Source organism: Entelurus aequoreus, linkage group LG15 (genome assembly GCF_033978785.1).
Source record: "Entelurus aequoreus isolate RoL-2023_Sb linkage group LG15, RoL_Eaeq_v1.1, whole genome shotgun sequence".
In the NCBI taxonomy this organism is placed as follows: Eukaryota; Metazoa; Chordata; class Actinopteri; order Syngnathiformes; family Syngnathidae; genus Entelurus; species Entelurus aequoreus.
Window position 1 is genome coordinate 15,654,690 of NC_084745.1, and position 26,706 is coordinate 15,681,395.

Consider the following 26,706-nt stretch of genomic DNA (forward strand, 5'->3'; position numbering starts at 1 on the left):
ACTGCAAATAACAGGGGATCCAACCATTTTTGCCAATTTGGTTTGTCCTCGTGTACGAACTTCCGGATCATGGATTTCAAGGTTCTATTCAACCGCTCTACCAGCCCATCAGTCTGTGGGTGGTAAACGCTGGTCCGAATGGATTTGATCCCCAATAATCCGTACAGCTCCTTTAACGTGCGTGACATAAAAGACGTGCCCTTTTTCAGTCAGAATCTCTTTCGGGATTCCAACTCGGGAGATAACTTGAAACAGTGCCTGCGCGACACTCTTTGCAGAGATGGAGCGCAGCGGCACTGCTTCGGGATAGCGCGTTGCGTAATCCACCAGGACTAGCGCAAAGCGATATCCCTGGGTGCTCGGGTGAAATGATCCGACGAGGTCCATGCCAATTCGCTCAAATGGGACCTCTATGAGTGGTAATGGCCGCAAAGGGGCTCTAGGGGTGGCCGCGGGGTTGACTAGTTGACAGTCCGGGCAAGCCGCGCACCAGCGGCGCACATCTGCCCGAATGCCTGGCCAATAGAACCGGACCATTATCCGTTTGAGTGTTTTATCATACCCCATGTGACCGGCCATCGGGTTAAAATGTGCCGCCTGGAAAATCATTTCCCGACGGCCTTTTGGCACCAACAATTGGGTGATTTCCTCCCCTGTCTGAGTGTCACGACTCACTCTGTATAATCTGTCCCTAATCAATGCAAAGTGAGGGAAATCCCGCGCTGTCCCTGGGCGAACCCGCTGCCCATCAATTGTTATCACTTGGTCCCAGGTCGCGCGCAGAGTTTCATACCGAGACTGCTCGAGTGGAAAATCATCCATGGGGCGCCATTGGGGAACCGGGGGAACCTCCTGCGAAGCCCCCGCCGGCTCCCCTTCCCCCCTCCCGCTCGGCAGCGTCGCCGATGAAAACAGTGCGGCTATCCCCTTTTCCTACCGGTCGTGAACGCACCCCTGCGCACTGTTTTATTAACCCGTTAAATCCCGCCCAATTTGTTCCCAAGATTAAGGGGTGCACCAGGCGCGAACTTACAGCCACCTTAACACTATGTTTTTCCTCCTTGAAAAAAATTTCCACCGGCACGATAGGGTACTCGTGAATATCCCCATGCACACATTTAACCCGCACCCGTGTAACCTTTCTCAATGCCCCGGGTCGAACCAGATTCTGGTGGATCATGGACTGCTAGCAGCCCGAATCCACCATCGCCCGGTGTGTACTCCCTTGTATCCTTACTGGTACATAGTACGTCTCTCCTGGCCCGGGGGAGGGCACCGAAGGGTCGGCAACCCGGATCACCTGCCCCACTTCCATTGATGGACATTCTCGCTGCAGGTGTCCGAGCCGCCCACACCTCCAGCACGCCTGCCCAGGCATTCGAGGCGCAATTTGCGGGGGACACACAGCGTCGGCCGGGACCTGAGGGAGAGAAAGCACAGCAGGGTTGTTTCGAAGCCGTGGCCACTGCTGGGCTCCCTCGGCCGGTGGCGCACGCAACCTGCGCGGCGCCGGAATTGGACGCTCCGCTGCTTCCGTGGCCTTCTCTTCCTTCCTCCTTTCACAGTGAACCGCCAGGTGATCCTCCGCCAACGCCACTGCCGCTGCCAAGTCCTGAGGACGGTGGTAGCGGACCCACGCGGATGTCCGCGCCGGTATTGCCTCCAACAATTGTTCCAATATTATCATCTCGTCACCAACCTGTCCGGGTTGCAGCCATCGTGTCGCCGCGTCCCTCAGCTGCTGCCCCAGTGCGAAAGGCCGCTCCTTCTGTCCCAGCCTCATTGCCCGGAACCGGTGCTTGTGATCCTCCTTTGAGCTGCCCGTCCTGTCCAGCACCGCTCGTCTCATGTCCCGGTAATTTACCCGGGACGCTGGTGGCAAACTGAGCGCCGCACGCTGTGCCTCTCCCGCAAGCAGCGGCAACAGCCTCACAGCCCACTCCTCCTCCGGCCACGCACAAGCTCCCGCCGTGGCCTCAAACATGTCCATACATGTTTGTAGGTCCTCCGCTTCCGCCATCCGATGCATCCCCACGGCTGCCAATGCTGGCTTTGCTGCCGCGGGTGCCCCCGCTCCGGTCCTTTCGGTCAGCGCTCGCAGTATCTGGCTCTGCTGCGCTATCTGCTCCTGCATCGCCTCCATTTGGCGATGGTTTGCCGTGGACACTTCTGCTAGAAGCTGCCCCAGCGCCGCTATTGGGCTCGGCGTTGACATTGTCTCTTTTTTTTGTTTGTTTGTTTGTTTGTTTGTTTTTGTTTTTTGTTGGGCGCCAGATGAAGAAGTCGCTGTCTTGCGGTTCCACAGATGCACGTCAAAGTACAGGTTTGACAACAGGTTTAATGTTTTTCAACACAACCATCCAACACAAAGTCTTCTTCCAGGACTGTTCAGTCTCTCTCCCGACCCCTCTCCTGCACCCGGCCGCTCACTGTTAAAGACAGATGATTCAGACAGATCACACGTACGACCTGTGTAATCCAATCATCTGCTAGCTGTGTGTCGCAGTCAGCACATGCCCCGCCCCCGTCTGATGGCGCTCTGTTCCAGCCCCATAGACGGAGGCGTTGACTTTCACTCTTGCAGTGCGCTAATCACAACCCCCTCCCACAGACACCAATTTGTAATTTGTAGACAGCTAGGCAGAGAGTATATGTACATATAATAACACACATCACGTGATGCGTGTTTCATGATCAATATTAAAGTGAGTCACTCTATGGACAGTTGTTTGTCTGGTCCAGCTGGCCGAGGACGTTCCCTGTTGATTTTGGGTAAGCACGCCATTTATGTCGAAATAGTTTGTCTCCAAAATCCAAATTTGCAGCTTCGAGTCACTTTTACCTCACTCTATCGATTTCTGTAAGCTCCAATGTTCAACCCTCTTTTTTGTGCTCACTCCTATAAGCAGTCGTTCATCTTCAGTATATTCAGCTTCAAAAAGATAAGGTTGATTTTTTTCCCAAAAAATCGTTGTTTTTTACCTAGTCTGCCATGATTCCATTACAGTTTCATGAAGTAGGAACACAAGTTGTTGCCGGAAGTCGGACGTTTGCTGCTATGGAAACAAAAATCAATGCAGGGAAGAAATCATTGATTAAAATGATCAAAATACGGTAAATATTGAGCATATTACATATAGTTATGAACGTGTCGTTACTACATTATATATAGACTTACAATGTGTATGAAAACGTTGATGGAGGGTTTTGAAGTTGTTTTAGAGGGCTTCGAAGGCTACAACAGTGACTCCCATTAGCCGCATCTTAGTAGCGTTTTTTTTTATCATCTTCAAAAAATCGTTAAAAAAAAATGTGTGTTCTTGTTTCTCAAAATGAGTGCGAACAATAGGCAACATTCCAAACAAGTGCAGTTCCCCTTTAAATAAGTAAATATTGCATAACAACATCGCTTTTGCAAATTGAGAGTTTAAAAAAAATAAATCATACTGTCACGGGGGGGGGGGTCGCAGCTTGCTGCGGGGTTGTTCTTCCAATGCAAAAACGGCTCCGGACGACAGCGTGAAGGTGAGCTTGGATTTATTAAACATAAATCACTCAAACTTTCACAAACGCAAACAATAAACAAAAAAGGAAAGCGTGCCTAAAACACAAAAGAAGCTGCTAGTTAGCAGAAGCTAGGACATGGACTATGAAAACTTACTTGGTCAACAAGGGACATGAACCGGTGTGACAAAGACAATGAACGCAGAACGAGTGAACAGAAAGAAAGACTTAAATAACCCAGACATGATTAACAACAGGTGCGTGACTCAAAACGTGAAACAGGTGCGTGACATGACAGGTGAAAACTAATGGGTGACCATGGAAACCAAACAAAACAAGGAAGTGCAACCAGGAACTAAAGAGAGTCCAAAAACCAAGCAAAACATGGCCAAACAAAAACATGATTAACACATGACACATACTAACAGGTGCCATTAATCCATAAGGCCCCGCTCAGTCCAACACTTTACACAACACAGACGCCATAATGTCATCAAAGCTCACCTTTAAGGATGTCACACACACACACAGCACCAACACTTCGGAACACGGATGAAGTGATAAAAGAAAGGAACAAATATAATGCATCAATTTGTGGCCGCATGGGAGAAAGTTTTGTACAAGTTTTACTTTTGCATCTCATTGCCCATAACTGTGGTGCGTTCAAGGACTCTCAAATAAGGTTAGAAACAGTTTGTGACGTTTTAATGGTGTTCTCAGGGTAAGTAATGTGTCCATAGAGCCTGCTCATGAGCTCCAACGCTCTTTTCCTTTTTTTTTTTTTTTTTACCTTCTGGGCACATTCAATTTTAATTATCTTCAAAGCCAAACAGGACATGGACTTTTTTTAAGGGGAACTGCCCATTTTTTTTAATTTTTGCATATCAATTAACTATCTCTATGTGAGACAAGACCATATGTTTTTCTTATTTTAATGCATTCTAATTTGTAATAAACAGCAAGTACAGGTGGCTAAAATGGGAGTCATCTAAAGCAGTGGTCCCCAACCTTTTTGTAGCTGCGGACCGGTCAACGCTTGAAAAATTGTCCCACGGACCGGGGGGTGGAAAGGGGGGGCGGGGTAATTTTTTTTTTTTTTTTCATAGAGAAATATAATCATGTGTGCTTACGGACTGTATCCCTGCAGACTGTATTGAACTATATTAATATATAATGTATATATTGTGTTTTTTATGTTGATTTATTACAAACAAAATACTTTTTTTTTTTTTTTTTTTAATTTTTAAATGTTTTTATTTCTTGTGCGGCCCGGTACCAATCGGTCCGGTGGTTGGGGACCACTAATCTAAAGTGTTGCGCACATTAATCAATCAATCAATCAATCAATGTTTATTTATATAGCCCTAAATCACAAGTGTCTTAAAGGGTTGCACAAGCCACAACGACATCCTCGGTACAGAGCCCACATACGGGCAAGGAAAAACTCACCCCAGTGGGACGTCGATGTGAATACATAAAGCCCTCTTAAAAAAACACCCAACAATACTTTGTTTACATCTTGTGACTTGAATACTAACCAAGTACTGTACCAGCGATATTGTTATTATAAGCGCTAACGTTAAGAGGCTACTTTTAGCGGCCTCGTGATCACAGAGAGAGGTAACTCGCTTATGCTGCTATATTGACATACTGAGCTGCTGCATCGCCTCTGAGTTGGTGAAAGTTAATTCTAGATTATAAATCATGCCTCTCACCTGGATAGTAGAAGAATGCGGACATAAACCGAGAAGTTGGTCAACTTTGACATCCAACTTATACCCGGAGATCAAAAGAAGGACATGTAAAGACGCACGTTTGCGGCACCTTTTTTTGTTTAACCTGCGTGAGGATTATGATTAATTCTTCATCTAAACGGGAATATATAAACATCCCATCAGTCAGCATCCCAGTGAGAGCAGATATTGTACAGTAAGTGATTGTTTTATTATGTTCGTAGTTTGCATTTCTTCTTGAGCACTTAGCAATACTTGTTGGATCTGCTTGTCTCTCAGCTTCTAAAACTTGTAGATCATCCTCCTTATATTCAGGCTCAAAATTAAATGGTTCTGGATCATAATTTGTCCCAAAGTAGTCTTTGTTGTCTCTCATGAAGTCTGCATGATTAATAGTTGTTTTTGAAGGAAATATCAAATGTTGTAATGCGTCTGCTAAATTGATATGCTTAAAATGAGCAAAATATGTAAATATTACATGTTATTATGAATGTGCCTGTCACTACATTATTATATATATATATATACACACATATATACACATATATATATATATATATACAAATATATATATATATATATATATATATATATATATATATATATATATATATATATATATATATATATATATATATATATATATATATATATATATAAACATTGGAGGTGTTTAGAGTGCTTTATAGGCCGACAAGAGCAGATCTTATTAGTTCAGTGGTCCCCAACCTTTTTGTAGCTGCGGACCGATCAACGCTTGAAAATTTGTCCCACGGACTGTTTCCCTGCAGACTGTATTGATCTATATTGATATATAATTTACATATTGTGTTTTTTATGTTGATTTAATAATATATATATATATATATATATATATATATATATATATATATATATATATATATATATATATATATATATATATATATATATATATATATATATTTATTTTTATTTTATTTTTATATTTTTTTTATTATTATTTTTTTATTTCTGGTGCGGCCCGGTACCAATCGGTGGGGACCACTGCTATAGTTGACTGACTTTTGCTAGAATGTATTTACGAGTTAGAATGCATAACAAAAAGAAAACAAGTGTGCTTGTCTTACATAATGATTGTGAATGATGGGCAAAATTCTCAAAAAAAGTGCAGTTACCCTCACTTTATCGCCTCAATTTGTTTTTACTTTTTTTTTGCCAACATTTCTCAATAGATATTAGTCCGGAACAAAAATTCCAAACATGAAATGTTTTTATTTGTTTTTAATTTTGTAACTTTTGAAGATCTAATTGTTATTGTCACATATTTCAATTTGTAAAATAACACATGTTGTGCAAATTTTTATTACAGTAGTACCTCATCTTACGAGTATAATTGATTTTGTGAAAGATCTTGACTCAAAATATTGATTTCAAATAGGGATGTCCGATAATGGCTTTTTGCCGATATCCGATATTCCGATATTGTCCAACTCTTTAATTGCCGATACTAATATCAACCGATACCGATATCAACCGATATATGCAGTCGTGGAATTAACACATTATTATGCCTAATTTGGACAACCATGTACTTTTTAAAAATAATAATAAAATAAGATAACTAAATTAAAAACATTTTCTTGAATAAAAAAGAAAGTAAAACAATATAAAAACAGTTACATAGAAACTAGTAATTAATGAAAATGATTAAAATTAACTGTTAAAGGTTAGTACTATTAGTGGACCAGCAGCACGCACAATCATGTTAGCTTACAGACTGTATCCCTTGCAGACTGTATTGATATATATTGATATATAATGTAGGAACCCGAATATTGATAACAGAAAGAAATGGGGGGAGGGAGGTTTTTTGGGTTGGTGCACTAATTGTAAGTGTATCTTGTGTTTTTTATGTTGATTTAATTAAAAAAACAAAACAAAAAAAAAATGATACAGATAATAAAAAACCGATACGGATAATTTCCGATATTACATTTTAACGCATTTATCGGCATCCCTAATTTCAAATCAACATCTCCCATTGAAATGAATGGAAATACATTTGATTTTGTGGCTCTCCAAAATTGTGGCTCTCCATGTACTACCATGATGACCAACAATAAAATACAGTAGCGTAGTAGGCTTCAATATTGATTAAAAACAAGATATAGATCTTATTAAACAATTATTTTTTATATTTTTGGCCACTGTAACATTACACAGTTTGAACAGTAACACTGTGTTTGGATATTTAACTAAGTGTTTTTTTGGCGTACCTTTGGACCCCGTGTACCACAGTTTGGAATAACATATACCATTAATCACGTCGGACATGTGCAGAGTAACGTTGTCGAGGTCAGGGGTGTCTAAAATGCGGTCTGGGGTCCATTTGTGGCCCACAGCTCACATTTTATTGGCCCGCAACACATTGTAGGAAACAAAGAAACTAAAAAAAAAAAGAGAAAAAAGACGTAATGCAACGAAAACATTTTTGAAAATGTAATGTTTAATGACTAAAAGTGTCCAAAGTTAGAAAAATGTATTTTTTTATTATTTTTTTTGTAAAAAAAAAATGCTATAAAAAGACATTTTTTATTTAAACCTTACTGTCAACTTTGTCTTATAAATAAAAACTAGTATTATTATGAATTATTATTATCAAAATTCAAGCTTATTCTCATGACGATAAGTTTAAATGCTGCTTTTTCTTACATTTTTACAATAACATTTTGCGGGCCATCAAAACTTGAGCTGTGTGCCGCAAATGGTTTCCTGGCCTCACTTTCGCCACCCCTGTATTGGCTTATTATAAAACACTTAGTCACCTTTTACGTTTATAGTTATTTTTTTTCTTTTTTCTTTTTTTTTTACCAAAAATAAAAAATGTCCCCAGTCCACTTTTTGTTATGCGACCCTCAGTGGACACCCATGGTCAAAGTGGAAAGGTTGGAGAAAAACTTAGCTCATTAGCATTAAAGCTACATACACTAATTCCTTATTGTGGAATCTGTGACACTGCTGGTAAATATTAAAATAAGACCTTTAAGATAGCCATTTACTGCAGTAACAAGATATGTAATTGTGTTGTTTGTCGTTCATGCGCAAAGGTCGCCTTCTTTTTGCATGGCTGCACCGACAAGCTCCGGTAAAAAAAATTTGAATCTGCGTTATTTTTTTTATATATTTTCTTCTTTTTTGCTCGTGGAGCATCCGACTATATTTAGATGAGGTTTTAGCACGCTGCACTGTGGAGGCTGAGTCACTGCAATTCACCGTAACACTACACCGACTTCCTCTCTTTACATCCATTTTATTTCATAGGCTGTGAAAGCTGATGAATTGGCCTTCTCCCATTAATCACAAAAGTAAAAAAAAAAAACGTTGTAAAGTCACTGATGTGTGAGGTTTTTTGCAAAGCAGCCAGCATGTGACAGCAAAGCACAAACCTCTGCAGCGAGCCAGATTCCTTGTTGAGCTCCCCGGAATGTAAATACCGGCAAGCTGTGGAAAGGAAAGTTGATATTTCCATAATTCTGTCACAGCACAAAGGTTTGTGTCCGCGTGTGGATGCGCCTGTGCACGGATGAGGACCTTTAAAGTCTGCACAAGTCATGACAGTTTAGGCGGAATAGGGAAGTTGAATTTAACATAAGAAAAAAAAAAAGATTCTTATTTCATTCAATCATTTTTAGCTCATATTTTAGTGAATGTTTGTACACGCAGAGGGCACATCGGTGTCCTCACAAACGAGCAGAAATCACACAAAAAAATCCTTAACTTTACCAACCATATTGCTACAATCAGAAACATTTAAAAACATAAAATCCACCCACATTAACAACGGCAAGGAGCTGAGTAGAAAGCAGTAGACAGAGGGAGAGAAGGAAGGTGTCCGTGCTCTTGACTTGTGCCACTGAAGGAGAGGTAGTGTCTTTTCCTCTGCTGTGACAAAAGACTGCTTTGGCATCTTTTTCCAGAAAAGTATTGTCTCACCACAATTAAAACTTGCTTGTGGTATATATTGTTGGCAAACTTGTCGAAAAGGCAAAAAACGTGCTGAATAGTGAGTGTCTCTTAGTGTACTGTAATGTGCAGCAGGTGAAGTGGAGGGCTCTGCCTCCACAGTTAAAATGTTGCGCCCTGCTTTTTGCCTGTACAAAAGAAATGAATGAATGAATGAAGCGTTCGTACTCAGACATGAATCGCACACAAAGGCAAATTTGGCCTGATCTAAAAAAAACGAAAAGTTTGCAAATAAAGGAGTTTGTAAATCGAGGTTTCACTGTACATTGTGCGTCTCCCAACTGCCGATGGTTCCTGGTTCGATCCCCAGCTTCCCCTATCCAAGTATAACCCATTTACCATTTATTCAAAATAAAAATGTATCAAAATATTCTGGTATGTAGTTTTCCAGGAAAATCAACAAATAGGTGCCAAAAACTATATATATTTTGAAATGAATTGCAATCAGATTCACAAAGTTGTTTTATTAAGTACAAAAAAAAATAAAAAAAATAAATAAATAAAAATAAAAAAATAAAATAAATAAAAATAATATATATATATATATGTCTATATATATATATATATATATATATATACACACACACATATATATATATACTGTATATATACATATATACAGGTATATATACAGGTATATATATATATATATATATACAGATATATATATATATATATATATATATATATATATATATATATATATATATATATATATATATATATATATACACGTATATATATATATATATATATACGTATATATATATATATATATATATATATATATATATATATATATATATATATATATATATATATATATTTATATATATATATATATATATACGTATATATATATATATATATATATATATATATATATATATATATATATATATATATATATATATATATATATATATATATATATATATATATATATATATATATACATATTTATTTGTATTTTATTTATTTTTTTCTAAGTCCGTCCTGTCCAGCAAATCATATTGTTGATGTAGATGCCCATATTTGTTGTAATGATTTATTTTAGAAAATAAAAGTGTTTGATACTTCTCTTGTTGACCTGCTTCATTTGGCTTTATTGAATGTTTGGGTAGCATTTTACCAAACACAACTAATTTTCTTTTTAGTAACATACAAAATCATCACAGCTGTTTACCTATTTTAGGCAGGAATGTAGTTATCACAAAACTTGCACCCGATGTTTTTAAAAAGTATTGATTTTGAACCAAGAATAGGTTTGAATAGAGAAGCCATTCTGATTTCGATTGTTTGCCCCACTAATCGAATAGAATGGAATTTTCTGGTGCCCAAAGATTAACAATAAACAGTACTGTGATAATGATGAAAACCCTGATATGAAATGTCCACATTGTTACATTCCTACCTTTAAAGACTTGCATGAAATCAATTCATAACCTTGAACAGACTTGATTATTTATTGAGCACATAATAGCCAGATTCACACGCAATCCCCACCATCGCTTCTTGGATCAACACAGGGGTCAAATTGAGAAATAACAAATATCTGTCGTTTCCCAGCACACGTGTCGAGGCAGCTGTCTGTTATGTATTTTCTTCCAGAAATGGTTGACGGCTTAAATTTACTTGTAAATATGAGACGTGACTTCATTAAAAAAAAGAAAAGGGAAATATGGAACAAGTGAAGCAGATCAAATGGTGTGCTGGTATGGAAATGTCTGATGGAAATGCTCACACATCAGCTTCTAATGACTTCCCAGAGTCAGTCTGTCGATACTTTTATGATATCACATGCTCTAAAAATTCTATATGCTCCCGTGTGTGACACATTTGTACTGAGAAGCAATTGTACATGAAAAATGATCATCCGTTCCAACTAATCGCCGCCGTTCGCTTGCAGAAACTCACTAAAAATAAACTGAAATCTGGGAAAATACATATTAAAAAACTACTCAAAATGTTTTTTGCTCCATCTCAGGCAACTTCATTTAACTTTTGGCAATTAAGAGAAGCTGAGACAGGACTGAAAGTAACAGAGTGAGACTTTAGCAGAATATATATATATATATATATATATATATATATATATATATATATATATATATATATATATATATATATATATATATACAGTATATATATATATATATATATATATATATATATATATATATATATATATATATATATATATATACACATATATATATATATATATATATATATATATATATATATATATATATATATATATATATATATATATATACACATATATATATATATATATATATATATATATATATATATATATATATATATATATATATATATATATGTGTATATATATAAATATATATATATATATATATATATATATATATATATATATATATATATATATATATATATATATATATATATATATGAAATAACTAATGGCATGTTGACACCAAGCACATTACAGTGCAAAAAAACCCAAATACCCCCAAATAATTTAGAATCCCCAGTCATCGTTGAAATACGATGAAATACGCAGAACAATGAGTGAACGATATTACTTTTGGTTGGTAACACTTTATACTAAGGGTTAAAGGCCTACTGAAACCCACTACTACCGAACACGCAGTCTGATAGTTTATATATCAATGATGAAATCTTTACATTGCAACACATGCCAATACGGCCGGGTTAACTTATAAAGTGCAATTTTAAATTTCCCGCTAAACTTCCGGTTGAAAACTCCTTTGGAGGATGACGTATGCGCGTGACGTGGCCAGTGAAACAGAGGTATGGCTCCCCCATTAAAGCCAATACAAAATAGCTCTGTTTTCATGTCATTATTCCACAGTATTCTGGACATCTGTGTTGGTGAAGCTGTTGCAATTTGTTCATTTCATTATGGAGAAAGAAGCTAAACAAGCAAAGAAGAAAGTTGTTGGTGCGAAGCGGAGTATTTTGCGAGGGAAGTCAGCAACACAACACAGCCGGTGTTTCTTTGTTTACATTCCCGAAAGATGCAGTCAAGATCGAAGAACTCGGACAACAGAGACTCTAACCAGGAGGACTTTGACTTCGATACACAGACGCCTGTAGAGAACTGGGACAACACAGACTCTTACCAGGATTACTTTGATTTGGATACACAGACGCATACGTGGTACCGTGAGTACGCAGCTGCGCTTCCAAACATTTGATCGCTTGCCCGTACGTGCGTGTCACGTACGTAACTTTGGTTAAATATATAAGCTTTATGAACCTTGGGTTAGGTGAACGGTCCTTTGGGCTGAGTGATTGTGTGTGTTGTGCAGGTGTTTGAATTGTATTGGCGGGTTATATGGACGGGAGCTAGTAGCTAGGAGCTAAGAGCTAGCATAACAAACACCTAGGTGTTTTTATGCGGGATTCATTTGTGGCATATTAAATATAAGCCTGGTTGTGTTGTGGCTAATAGAGTATATATATGTCTTGTGTTTATTTACTGTTGTAGTCATTCCCAGCTGAATATCAGGTCACCCCCGGCTCTCACAGCATCTTCCCTATCTGAATCACTTCCACTCCCCACTAGTCCTTCACTTGCACTTTACTCATCCACAAATCTTTCATCCTCGCTCAAATTAATGGGGAAATCTTCGCTTTCTCGGTCCGAATCGCTCTCACTTCTGGCCGCCATCACTGTAAACAATAGGGAACTTTGCGGAAATGTTCAACTGACTACGTCACGCTACTTCCGGTAGGGGCAAGGCTTTTTTTTGTCAGATACCAAAAGTAGCGATCTTTATCATCGTTGTTCTCTACTAAATCCTTTCAGCAAAAATATGGCAATATCGCGAAATGATCAAGTATGACACATAGAATAGATCTGCTATCCCCGTTTAAATAAAAAAATGTAATTTCAGTAGGCCTTTAAGGGCGATAAAGCATTGGTAAATACTGCATTCGTCATTTATAAAGTATATTTTCCGACATGAATACTCATAAGTATACAGTTTATAAATACAGTTATAAATGTTTTACTCATTATTAATAATCAAATTAGTTAAAAATTAGTAAACATTGAATTCCTAATTTTTAAAGCATATTTCCGACATGGATATCAATCAATCAATCAATGTTTATTCATATAGCCCTAAATCACATGTGTCTCAAAGGGCTGTACAAGCCACAACAACATCCTCGGTACAGAGCCCACATACGGGCAAGGAAAACTCACCCCAGTGGGACGTCAATGTGAATGACTATGAGAAACCTTGGAGAGGACCGCATATGTGGGTAACCCCCCCCCCCCCCCCCCCCCCTCTAGGGGTACTCATAGTATACGGTTTATAAACAGTTATACATACAGTATGTATATATATATATATACATACATGCATACATACATACTAGGGGTGTGCATATCTACCTTAAATGGCGATCTGATATCAATCTCGATACATGGGTTACGATACGATTCACTAACAATACTTTTTAAAAACATTAGGAGTCGATGCACATATAAGCTTTGTATGGTGAAAAGAAAATGTAATGTATCATGTATCACGTCAGAACAATATCATGTGTTTATTTTTAAAATAGACATACAAAACAGTCGGTCCCTGTATTATTAGCAAATAGCACAACTATCAACTTCAAGGCATTGCAATCGCAAAACGTAAAGAAAATATGTGTGAGTTAAAAAATGCAATTTATGATTAGAACTGTAAATGTATTTTCTTCAGTTGATTCCTAGTTTAGTTGTATTTGTTCTCCATTGTTAAATGCTAGAGTATCAAATCTGATCAAAAGACTGAAAAGTTGAGTTATTCACCAACAAACCTATTGACTGGCTCATTGACATGAACGATGGGTTTGTTTTTACTTGAAGCGTGACAGTGCTGAAGCATTCACATCTAAACCAAGGCAGAAAGAGCGGCAGCTTTGCGCAGAGTGGATGTGAGTCTTCTCTCTGCTCTGACGAGAATGGAATGGACTTTTTGTCATTGCATTTAAAAGTTCAACAAATTGTGTTTTCAGGACAAGCTGTCTAAGAGCAGACATTGAGTAGACAGGGAGGAAAGGCTAACAGCAGCACCGCTTGTACGTTGAGGACATTCGAGTGTCACATACTTTCATGTCTCCAAGCATACCCCCAAAAAAAGGTGCTATATCTGTCGCTAGTCGCCTTTGAGAAAGAAAGTCAAAGAGTTGTTGGAAAGATTCTAGATTTAGTGTGTGAAAAATAATGATGCAAAGACTTGCCTTACGTTCCTTCTGATTGGTTCACATGGCGTGGTACTATCATATTACGACACCTAAGAAGTCTCGCAGGATAGAGCGGCCATATTTTGCATCAGAACTACAACCAACCAATTCAGGATTTTCCAACCTCAAAAGGGAACCTGGCTCGCCAACCATCGACCGAGCCATACTACTTGTAGATCTATCCAGATCCAGATATATACATATGCATGTATGTATATATGCATATGTATATATCTGGATCGATATCTGGAAATAAATTACTGTACATATAAATATATTACATATATTTACTTACATATACACATACATACATTTATATTCATTCATACACACACATTGTGTGTGTGTGTGTATATATATATATATATATATATATATATATATATATATATATATATATATATACATATATATATATATATATATATATATATACATATATATATATATATATATATATATATATATACATATATATATATATATATATATATATATATATATATATATATATATATATATATATATATATATACATGTATATATATATGTGTGTGTGTGTGTGTGTGTATATATGTGTATATATGTATATATATATATATATATATATATATATATGTATATATATATATATATATATATATATATATATATATATATATATATATATATATATATATATATATATATATATCCATCCATCCATCCATTTTGTACCGCTTATTCCCTTCGGGGTCGCGGGGGCGCTGGAGCCTATCTCAGCTACAATCGGGCGGACGGCGGGGTACACCCTGGACAAGTCGCCACCTCATCGCAGTATATATATATATATATATATATATATATATATATATATATATATATATATATATATATATATATATATATATATATATATATATATATACATATGTATTTTGGGACGGCATGGCGTAGTGGGTAGAGCTACCGTGTCAGAAACCTGAGGGTCGCAGGTTCGCTCCCCGCCTCTTACCATGCCGTTGTGTCCTTGGGCAGGACACTTCACCCTTGCCCCCGGTGCCTCTCACACCGGTGGTTGAATGAATGATAGGTGGTGGTCGGAGGGGCCGTAGGCGCAAATTGGCAGCCACGCTTCCGTCAGTCTACCCCAGGGCGGCTGTGGAAAGTAGCTTACCACCACCAGGTGTGAATGAATGATGGGTTTTTAACATGTAAAGCGACTTTGGGTACTTAGAAAAGCGCTATATAAATCCCAGGTATTATATATATATATATATATATATATATATATATATATATATATATATATATATATATATATATATATATATATATATATATATATATATATATGTACATATTACATATTACGCTCTACCACGGTATCGAGCACTATTTTTTTGGATATCTAATTAAGACATTTATGTACATATATATATATATATATATATATATATATGTATATATATATATATATGTATATATATATATATATATATATATATATATATATATATATATATATATATATATATATATATATATATATATATATATATATATATCCATCCATCCATTTCTACCGCTTATTCCCTTCGGGGTCGCGGGGGGCGCTGGAGCCTATCTCAGCTACAATCGGGTGGAAGGCGGGGTACACCCTGGACAAGTTGCCACCTCATCGCAGGGCCAACACAGATAGACAGACAACATTCACACTCACATTCACACACTAGGGCCAATTTAGTGTTGCCAATCAACCTATCTCCAGGTGCATGTCTTTGGAGGTGGGAGGAAGCCGGAGTACCCGGAGGGAACCCACGCAGTCACGGGGAGGACATGCAAACTCCACACAGAAAGATCCCGAGCCCGGGATTGAACTCACGACTACTCAGGACCTTCGTATTGTGAGGCAGACGCACTAACCCATCTTCCACCGTGCTGCCTCATATATATATATATATATATATATATATATATATATATATATATATATATATATATATATTTTAAAACTGTAAGTATTAAGTATATAACACTATTATTCAAATTACATTTCCTGGATTATTTTATCACTTAAGCACTTAAGTATTTTTTATTTGTATTTTGTCTCAGATAATATTGAGGGTTTTCCTTAATACAAGATTTAGAGGTACCTTGGACATATTTTCAAACTTGCTTGATGCTGAACGTTCTGCGGTCACTGTTGATGGCATTTTTTATTTATTTCAGCCACGTGTACAGTTGTGTGTTTTCTCCTCTGCAGGACAGCCGCAGTTACAAAATGTTGATTAATATACTTGGCAATATCATGCAAAGTGTTCCACATCCCTTTGTGTTGTGTCTTTCCTTTGTTTGTTAGGATACGTGAGACTTTTGGGAGTCTTGAGACATTAAACCTTTAAATCTCATGAGTAAACACTTTACAAGGCATAAGTAGTGTTCACACAAAATACTAAAATTACAAGTAGTAAATACTTAGTAACTACTTACATTAATGAATTCCTGTATCAATAAGTATCCGCCTCTATAAAACATCTGCAAACACACTGACTAACAGTTGTTTCAATAAATTGCCTACAAACACTTCTGAATAGGGACGGCGTGGTGAAGTTGGTAATCGGAGAGTTGCTGGTTACTGGGGTTCAATCCCCACCTTCTACCAATCTAGTCACGTCCGTTGTGTCCTTGGGCAAGACACTTCACCCTTGCTCCTGATGGCTGCTGGTTAGCGCCTTGCATGGCAGCTCCCGCCATCAGTGTGTGAATGTGTGTGTGAATGGGTGGATGTGGAAATAGTGTCAAAGCGCTTTGAGTACCTTGAAGGTAGAAAAGCACCATACAAGTATAACCCATTTATCATTTATTTATAATACAAGAAGGCATTGATTTAAGTAGTTACAGAGCATTTGCTACTTGTTATCAAGGTATTTTGTGTGAGTTTATCTGAAGTGAGCACTATTACCGGTCAGCTGCTACCCAAACAACAAACCGTGGGTGACCAAGGACATCAAAGCCCTACTGAATGAGAAGAAGAGGGCATTCAACGCTGGTAATGGGGAGGAGGTGAAAAGAGTTCAGGGGCTGCTGAAGACCAAACTCAGGGAGGCCAAGGAGAACTACAGGAGGAAGCTGGACGGGAAGCTGAAGGACAACAACATGAAGGCGGTTTGGAGAGGTATGCAGACCATCAAACCGTCGGAGGGGTAGGGGAGGGGGGTGGACGGAGACAAAGAAAGGGCCAATGAACTAAACCAGTTCTTTAACAGGTTTGACACAGTGGCTCCGACAAGCTCCTGCCCCCCCAAGACATGCTGACAACTTCAGCGAATCAATCCGACAACGACATCCTCGGTACAGAGCCCACATACGGGCAAGGAAAACTCACCCCAGTGGGACGTCAATGTGAATGACTATGAGAAACCTTGGAGAGGACCGCATATGTGGGTAACCCCCCATCATGAAGACCATGGAGATGTTGGTCCTGGAACAACTCCGTCCTACAGTCAAGCCCCACCTGGACCCACTCCAATTCGCCTACCAGCCCCGACTGGAAGTGGAGGAGGCAGTCATCTACCTGTTGAACCGAGCCCACACCCACCTAGACAAGCCTGCGAGCAGTGTGAGGGTCATGTTTTTTGACTTCTCCAGTGCTTTCGATACCATACGGCCTGGACTACTGGGTGTGAAGTTGGAGACGATGCAGGTGGAGGCCCCCTTGGTGTCATGGGTTGTTGATTAGGCCAACCTGACTGACAGACCACAGTACGTGCGACTGCAGGACTGTGTGTCTGACAGGCTGGTCAGCAACACCGGGGCCCCGCAGGGCACAGTCCTCTCCCCCTTCCTCTTCACCATCTACACCACCCATTTCCACTATCACTCAGAGTCCTGCCACCTTCAGAAGTTTTCTGATGACTCTGCGATAGTGGGGTGTATTGAGGATGATGACGGTGAGGAATACAGGGCACTGGTGGAGGACTTTGTCACATGGTGTGGAAAGAACCACCTCCAGGTTAACGTGACGAAGACCAAGGAGCTGGTTGTGGACCTGGGAAGGAGGAGGAGTACTCCGGCGACCCCAGTTTCCATCAGGGGGGGTCGATGTGGACATGGTTGAGGATTATAAATACCTCGGTGTACACATGGACAACAAGCTGAATGGGTCAAAACAGAATATATGTAGAATATATTTATATTATTAATGTATTATGTATATTATATTATTTATTGTTATTATTGTCTATTGTGAGCGAACTGTGGTGCTGAATTTCCCCCAGGGATCAATAAAGTACTTTCTATTCTATTCCATTCTATTTAAGCCTGAAAAATTAGCTTGAAAGGCAAATGTTACCTGCTTAATTCAGTCCTGGCTACAGAGTCAAACATGGGTCCTCCTGAATGAAAGTCAAGTGCGCTAGGCATCGAGCTAAAACCCAAGCTGTCAACCCAGTACACTCCTTTACACTGCAGGACTTACAAAAGTCTCATTAAACAGAGGAAAAAAACAATGTATGGGATGAAGAACCCATTTCATCTTATTGCAACTTTTTTTTGAACAATCATTTTGTAACTGCATCTGTGGCTGAGTTAAAATGTTGCCATTACCTATAGTGGATGACATACATTTGCACAGTTAAATTCTTACTTTAAAAAAACAAAACCTTTTACTATCAAAACATTTTTTTTTAATATTTCAGTGTGCTAATTCAGCATAAATCAAAATCCTATCTCAAGGAAAAGTCTCAATTACCTAAGACAGAAAGCAAAAATGCTGACTTAGTACAATAAAAATGCAAGCATTAAGATATTGTATATATAAGATATGATAATTATGTCTGAGTTAAAAATGTGTATTAACCGTATACTAATGAATATTCATGTTTGAAATATGCTTTATAAATGATCATGTGACTTGTGGCATATAGTCCACTTCTTTCCCAGGGGCGTGTTAGGGTAACAGGACTGAGTGACAACCCATGGACACAAGTAAAATGTGATATTTACCTTTTATTTGGGTAAAACATTTTTTAAAAAAAATTAAAGTATATTTGGGATAAGGAATACCACAAAATATGTAAAAAAAAATTTATAAAAAAATGTGCATTAACATGCATTGTCCCTTCAAATCAAGGGTCGGCAACCCAAAATGTTGAAAGAGTCATATTGGACCAAAAATAAAAAAAATAAAAATCTGTCTGGAGCCGCAAAAATTAAAAGCCTTATTAAAGTGTTATAATGAAAGCAACACATGATGTAAGTGTCTATATTAGCCTACTATCAAAGGCTGACGCAAATCTTCGTTGACAGAAATGTTGTATTTTAATTTTTATGCGACACATTTTTGCAACATTGGACATCATTAGTAAGACGGAGGCTTCTCACAGGATGAGATAAGTTCGGGAAATTACTGGCTCAGAATGGCCAAAGGTATAGGTGTGTGTGTCCAAGTTTAAGGAAACTAATGAATTTATCACAATCTTTGCAAGCTGGGTATCGTTTGCTGTGGTCTGGAACGACACGGCGCACATCTTTCTGTGGCAGCATCGGAGAAAGTTGTACATGTAAACCAACTACGATGAGTTCAAGGATCGCTGAAATTAGTAGGACAAAACGGTGCTTGCCAAATACTCTCATCAGTGAAGCATGAACAGTGGAATTACGAACAATTAGGAAGGTTTGTGTCATGTTTGTTCTCCTACCGAAAATATATTAAAACAAAAAATAAATTTTTTCCTTCATCTTTTTCCATTTTGACACACGAAAGAGGTCCAAGGAGCGGGTTGCTGACCCCTGCTTTAAATTAGAGATGTCCGATAATATCGGACTGACGATATTATCAGCCGATAAATGCTTTAAAATGTAATATCGAAAATTATCGGTATCGGTTTGAAAATGATCTGTACCTGCTTCAAAAAGTAAAATGTATGACTTTTTAAAACGCCGCTGTGTACACAGACGTAGGGAGAAGAACAGAGCGCCAATAAACCTTAAAGGCACTGCCTTTGAGTGCCGGCCCAGTCACATAATATCTACAGCTTTTCACACACACAAGTGAATGCAAATCATACTTGGTCAACAGCCATTCAGGTCACACTGAGGGTAGCCGTATAAACAACTTTAACACTGTTACAAATATGCGCCACACTGTGAACCCACACCAAACAAGAATGACAAACACATTTTGGGAGAACATCCGCACCGTAACACAACATAAACACAACAAAACAAATACCCAGAACCCCCTGCAGCACTAACTCTTCCGGGACGCTACAATATACACCCCCCGCTACTCCCTACCAAAACCCCGCCCACCTTAACATCCTAATGCTCTCTCAGGGAGAGCATCTCCCAAATTCCAAGCTGCTGTTTTGAGACATGTTAAAAAAAAATAATGCACTTTGTGACTTCAATAATAAATATGGCAGTGCCATGTTGGCACTTTTTTCCATAACTTGAGTTGATTTATTTTGGAAAACCTTGTTACATTGTTTAATGCATCCAGCGGGGCATCACAACAAAATTAGGCATAATAATGTGTTAATTCCACGACTGTATATATCGGTATCGGTTGATATCGGTATCGGTAATTAAGAGTTGGACAATACCAGAATATCGTCAAAAAAGCCATTATCTGACATCTCTATTTTAAATGAAGGCAATCCGAATTATTTATTTGTTGGGAATGTTTAAATATAGGAAGGAGGAACAGGCAGCAAATAAGATAAAAAATGGATTAGATTCATATAGCGCAAGGGTATTTTTTCTTGTTTCAATTCATCTTTTAAATTGTATTTATTAAATACAGAACTGGATCAATGTAAAATAATAATAAAAGTACCTGTGAATATTTTTTCCTACGGAACATTTATCAGTTGTATTTCCTGGGAGCCCAAATAGCATTGATTTGTTGGAATAGGAACATAATATTTGAAGTCAGCCCAAGAATGTCAGCTTCACACTCATTTCCTTGTATTATTTTTCGTACTAAATCCTACTAAATCCTCCTGGCGTAGCCACCTGTCTTAAAGGTCCTTAGAAAAATGATATTTCCACATCCACGAGAAATCAATTTGTCGGTTTGTTTGTCGAACGATTCCTTCAGCAAGGACTCTTGTTGGCAGAAGCAAAGCCTTGCAGACTCTCATATTTGAACGTGGGAGAGCCGACTAAGCCGCACACTTAGAAGACGGTGCCTCAAGACCTTGGAGGAAAAAAAAACAGAACAAGGAGGAGATTTTAATAAACGTCTCCGTTCCCTTGCAGGTTTTTTCCACTTGCGGGTGCCCGAGTCGTCGGCGGTGGGTTCCTCCGTGGGCAGGATCAAAGCGCACGACTTGGACGTGGGCAAAAACGCCGAGGTGGAGTACACCATCGTGCCGGGCGACGGCGGCGCCATGTTTGACATCACCACCAACGACCACAACCAGGAAGGGATAATCATTCTCAAACGGGTAAGTGGTTCTCCAGCGAGGACATCAAATGCAACCTCCACGGCCATTGAAGCGCCTCAGCGGGCTTTCTGCTCCATTGCCGCGGGCTCCCAGAAGCATCCGGAGGTGCAATTTTCAAAGGTTGACACGGAAATTTAGCTTTCCTGGCCACTGAAAAAGAAAATGGTGGCGACCGCTCGTGTACCAGGACTAGAGCCGGGCCTCGTCGCCGTTTGGTGAAGTACAACTTGGTCACGGCATACCTTTGTCACTTGTTTTTAGGCCTCAATGAATCAAGTGATCCAACGATAATTAAAAATTAACTAGATAATTTTGTTAGAAATCAATTTCCTATACTTGGTGCCTTTGCCCATTTTGGTCGCCCATTGACTCCCATTGTACGACATTTGTTTCAATATACTGAAAAGCGGTTTTAATACTTTCACCACAAATACTGAATTGATCGAAGTATCTCACAAACACAAGAGAAAAAAAATATGTTTGAGTGTTATTACACTTCTCAACCACTAGTTAATGTGAGAGACATTCGTTCACATACGGTGTTTTTTTTGTAGTTGTTCATTCACATTGAACAATCTGCCAACAAACGACTTAAACACGCTGACCGTTGCACCACCGTGCTGCCCCGTACCTCATCTCAAATATTCCACTTTAAAACACATTTTGGAAAAACATTGCATATTTTGTGTTTTTCTTATAATATTATTATTTATTTTTTTTACAAAAAAGTGCAAAAAGCATAAAACACATTACAAATACATAACTATATATATATATATATATATATATATATATATATATATATATATACTACCGTTCAAAAGTTTGGGGTCATCCAAACAATTTTGTGGAATAGCCTTCATTTCTAAGAACAAGAATAGACTGTCGAGTTTCAGATGAAAGCTCTCTTTTTCTGGCCATTTTGAGCGTTTAATTGACCCCACAAATGTGATGCTCCAGAAACTCAATCTGCTCAAAGGAAGGTCAGTTTTGTAGCTTCTGTAACGAGGTAAACTGTTTTCAGATGTGTGAACATGATTGCACAAGGGTTTTCTAATCACCAATTAGCCTTCTGAGCCAATGAGCAAACACATTGTACCATTAGAACACTGGAGTGATAGTTGCTGGAAATGGGCCTCGATACACCTATGTAGATATTGCACCAAAAATCAGACATTTGCAGCTAGAATAGTCATTTACCAAATTAGCAATGTATAGAGTGTATTTCTTTAAAGTTAAGACTAGTTTAAAGTTATCTTCATTGAAAAGTACAGTGCTTTTCCTTCAAAAATAAGGACGTTTCAATGTGACCCCAAACTTTTGAACGGTAGTGTATATATATATGGATATGTCTGAAACTGTTGAACATTTTTAAAGTTAAAGTTTTTAAAAAATGAGTATTTTATGAGTTTACTTTTAACACTTTTTAAGCACGTCCGTTTATTGACTACGGAGGGATAGTGCGAGTTTTTGGAAAAAAAACATTGTTCCAAAAATAAGGCTTTTAAAGGCCTACTGAAACCCACTACTACCGACCACGCAGTCTGATAGTTTATATATCAATGATGAAATCTTAACATTAGAACACATGCCAATACGGCCGGGTTAACTTATAAAGTGCAATTTTAAATTTCCCGGCAAACTTCCGGCTGAAAACGTTTCGATGTGATGACGTTTGCGCGTGACGTCAACGGTTGAAGCGGAAGTATTCGGAGCCCATTGAATCCAATACAAAAAGCTCTGTTTTCATCTCAAAATTCCACAGTATTCTGGACATCTGTGTTGGTGAATCTTTTGCAATTTGTTTAATGAACAATGGAGACTGCAAAGAAGAAAGTTGTAGGTGGGATCGGTGTATTAGCGGCGGACTACAGCAACACAACCAGGAGGACTGAGATGGATAGCAGACGCGCTAGCCACCGACCTCACCTTCACTTCCGCCGTCTCCGGGCCGCCAAACGCATCGGTGATCGGGTGAAGTCCTTCGTCGTACCGTCGATCGCTGGAACGCAGGTGAGCACGGGTCGTGATGAGCAGATGAGAGCTGGCGTAGGTGCAGAGCTAATGTTTTTAGCATAGCTCTGTCGAGGTTCCGTAGCTAAGTTAGCTTCAATGGCGTCGTTAGCAACAGCATTGCTAAGCTTCGCCAAGCTGGAAAGCATTAACCGTGTAGTTACATGTCCATGGTTTAATAGTATTGTTGATCTTCTGTCTATCCTTCCAGTCAGGGACTTATTTGTTTTGTTTCTATATGCAGTTAAGCCCGATGCTATCACGTTAGCTCAGTAGCTAAAGTGCTTCACCGATGTATTGTCGTGGAGATAAAAGTCACTGTGAATGTCCATTTCGCGCTCTCGACTCATTTTCAAGAGGAAATAGTATCCAGGGTGGTTTAAAATACAAATCTGTGATCCACAATAGAAAAAGGAGAAAGTATGGAATCCAATGAACCCTTGTACCTAAGTTACGGTCAGAGCGGAAAAAGATACGTTCTGCACTGCACTGTAGTCCTTCACTTTCACGTTCCTCATCCACAAATATTTCATCCTCGCTCAAATTAATGGGGTAATCGTTGCTTTCTCGGTCCGAATCTCTCTCGCTGCTGGTGTAAACAATAGGAAAATGTGAGCAGCCTTTCCTCCGGTGTCGTCACGCTACTTTCGGTAGGGGCAAGGCTTTTTTTTATCAGAGACCAAAAGTTGCGAACTTTATCGTCGTTGTTCTATACTAAATCCTTTCAGCAAAAATATGGCAATATCACGAAACGATCAAGTATGACACATAGAATGGATCTGCTATCCCCGTTTAAATAAAATAAATTCATTTCAGTAGGCCTTTAACATCAGTGTTGTTATGAATTATTGACCTATTAAAGGCTGCAATTTTTGGAAAAAAAAACATTGTTCCAAAAATAAGGCTTTTAACATCAGTGTTGTTATGAATAATTGACCTATTAAAGGCTGCAATTACTTCATACAAAGTAATCCACTTTGCAACTCATTTTTGGAAATGATGCATATTTTTTGTTTTTCCCATCATAAAAAATGTTGGTTTTTTTTTGTTTGTTTTACAAAAAGAGCATAATGCAATAAATGTATACAAACTTTATATCTTGAGGCGTAAGTGGCGCGCTTTGCTTTGCAGAACGCAGACTTTCTTACCTACGCCAAAGAGTTATGTTTTTGCCAGGGTTTGATAGCAACATACCTCAGTTATGGACGGATTTTGCTGAAATGTTCAGGAAATGTCCCAAAAAAACTATGCCTCTTAAATACTTGGAATACGAACACACTTCACTTTATAAAAGCTCCGACCTTGCCGGTCCTACGCTTCGCAGAGGATTCTGGGAGATCGTCTGCTTTCTTTTGTATTTCCAGTTATCATCACATATATGTATTGTTGCATTTCAACAATTGTATTGTTGATAATAGAGGTAATTATTCTTATTATTCATTATCAATAGTGCTATTTCTATTGGCATTTGTATTGCTCCATTTGTAGTGTAATAATGTTCATTGTCATTTCTGTATTATTTATTTCACTATCCGCTTCTTTGCTATCACTTTTACCATCATATTTGTACATATCCTATTTGCTGATGTTGTTCTGTTGTTATTGTTATTGTTGTTGTCTTTTTGTCTAATCCCCTCTTGTCCCCACAATTTCCCCCTATGCCTTCCTTTTTTTCTCTTTCTATCCCCTCCTGCTCTGGCCCGGCTGCACCAAATGATAATATAAATACATTTAATAAAGTCAAATACAAATAAGGCAACAAGAGAAGTATCCCACACTTCTCTTTTGTAAAGTAAATGTGTACAGCCGATATGGGCATCTACATCAACAATATGATTTGCCAAAGTAGCTGGACAGGACAAAAAAATAAAAAATAAATAAATAAAAAAAACATTTAAAAAAAAGAATCCTGGAAGATGTAGTTTATTTTCAGGCCGGCCAACGCTACAGTGCCAGAAAAAAAAACTACACTTCGTTTGATACCGTCACGTCACAGCATTATTGTTGTATCTACAATACTACAACATCTCTAAAAAAAAAAAAAAAAATCACCGGACTTAGTTTTTTCAACTGGGAAAAAACTGCACTTAAAATGTTCAGTATTTATTGACATGCGATTTTTGCTAACAGCGATTGAGAATCCATTTTATTTTTCATGTTTACTTTTTTAAGAAATTTGCAATGGTAAAACATACTAATGAGAATAAAGGGTATTGTGTTTAAAAGGGTTACTTGCATCATCATTAATAGTATTATTACATTATTACCGTAATTTCTGGGCGAAAGAGTGCACCAACTATCGCGGCTACATTGTAGATTTTTTGCAAGCATGTTGTAAAAAACAATAAAATGCCTAAAATAAGCATCTTTAAGCATAAAAATGGCTATATGGACTAAAAAAATATAAATACTATAGTAGTATTGGCCACAAAAGGAGACCAAACCAATCAGAGCGTGCTGTTCGGTATCGTGGTCACTGATTGGCTCAGCCTCAAGCAGCATCACTATATTGGATCAAAAGACTGTCTAAAGGGTGTTATTTAATGTCGAGAGGGCTCTTATGTTAAGTTGTAAACAAGCTATTGTTGTGCTCTAGCCCAGTGTCTTTCAACCACTGTGGGCGGCACACTAGTGAGATACAGTCTGGTGAGCCGTGGGAGATTATCTTTTATTAAATTATGATTATATTTTTTGCAAACCAGTAATTATAGTCTGCAAATGATGTGTTGTTGTTGAGTGTCGGTGCTGTCTAGAGCTCGGCAGAG

The 26,706-nt window shown here is 38.1% G+C and overlaps 1 protein-coding gene across 1 annotated transcript in view; it reads left to right on the forward strand.

The window, feature by feature from the left end:
• LOC133629857 (cadherin-12-like) overlaps positions 1–26,706 on the forward strand; it is a 312,919-nt gene that overhangs the window by 190,025 nt on the left and 96,188 nt on the right. Inside the window, exon 6 of the mRNA XM_062020904.1 lies at positions 21,741–21,928. Coding sequence (XP_061876888.1) covers positions 21,741–21,928 — 188 coding nt within the window. The remainder of the gene's footprint in view (positions 1–21,740; positions 21,929–26,706) is intronic.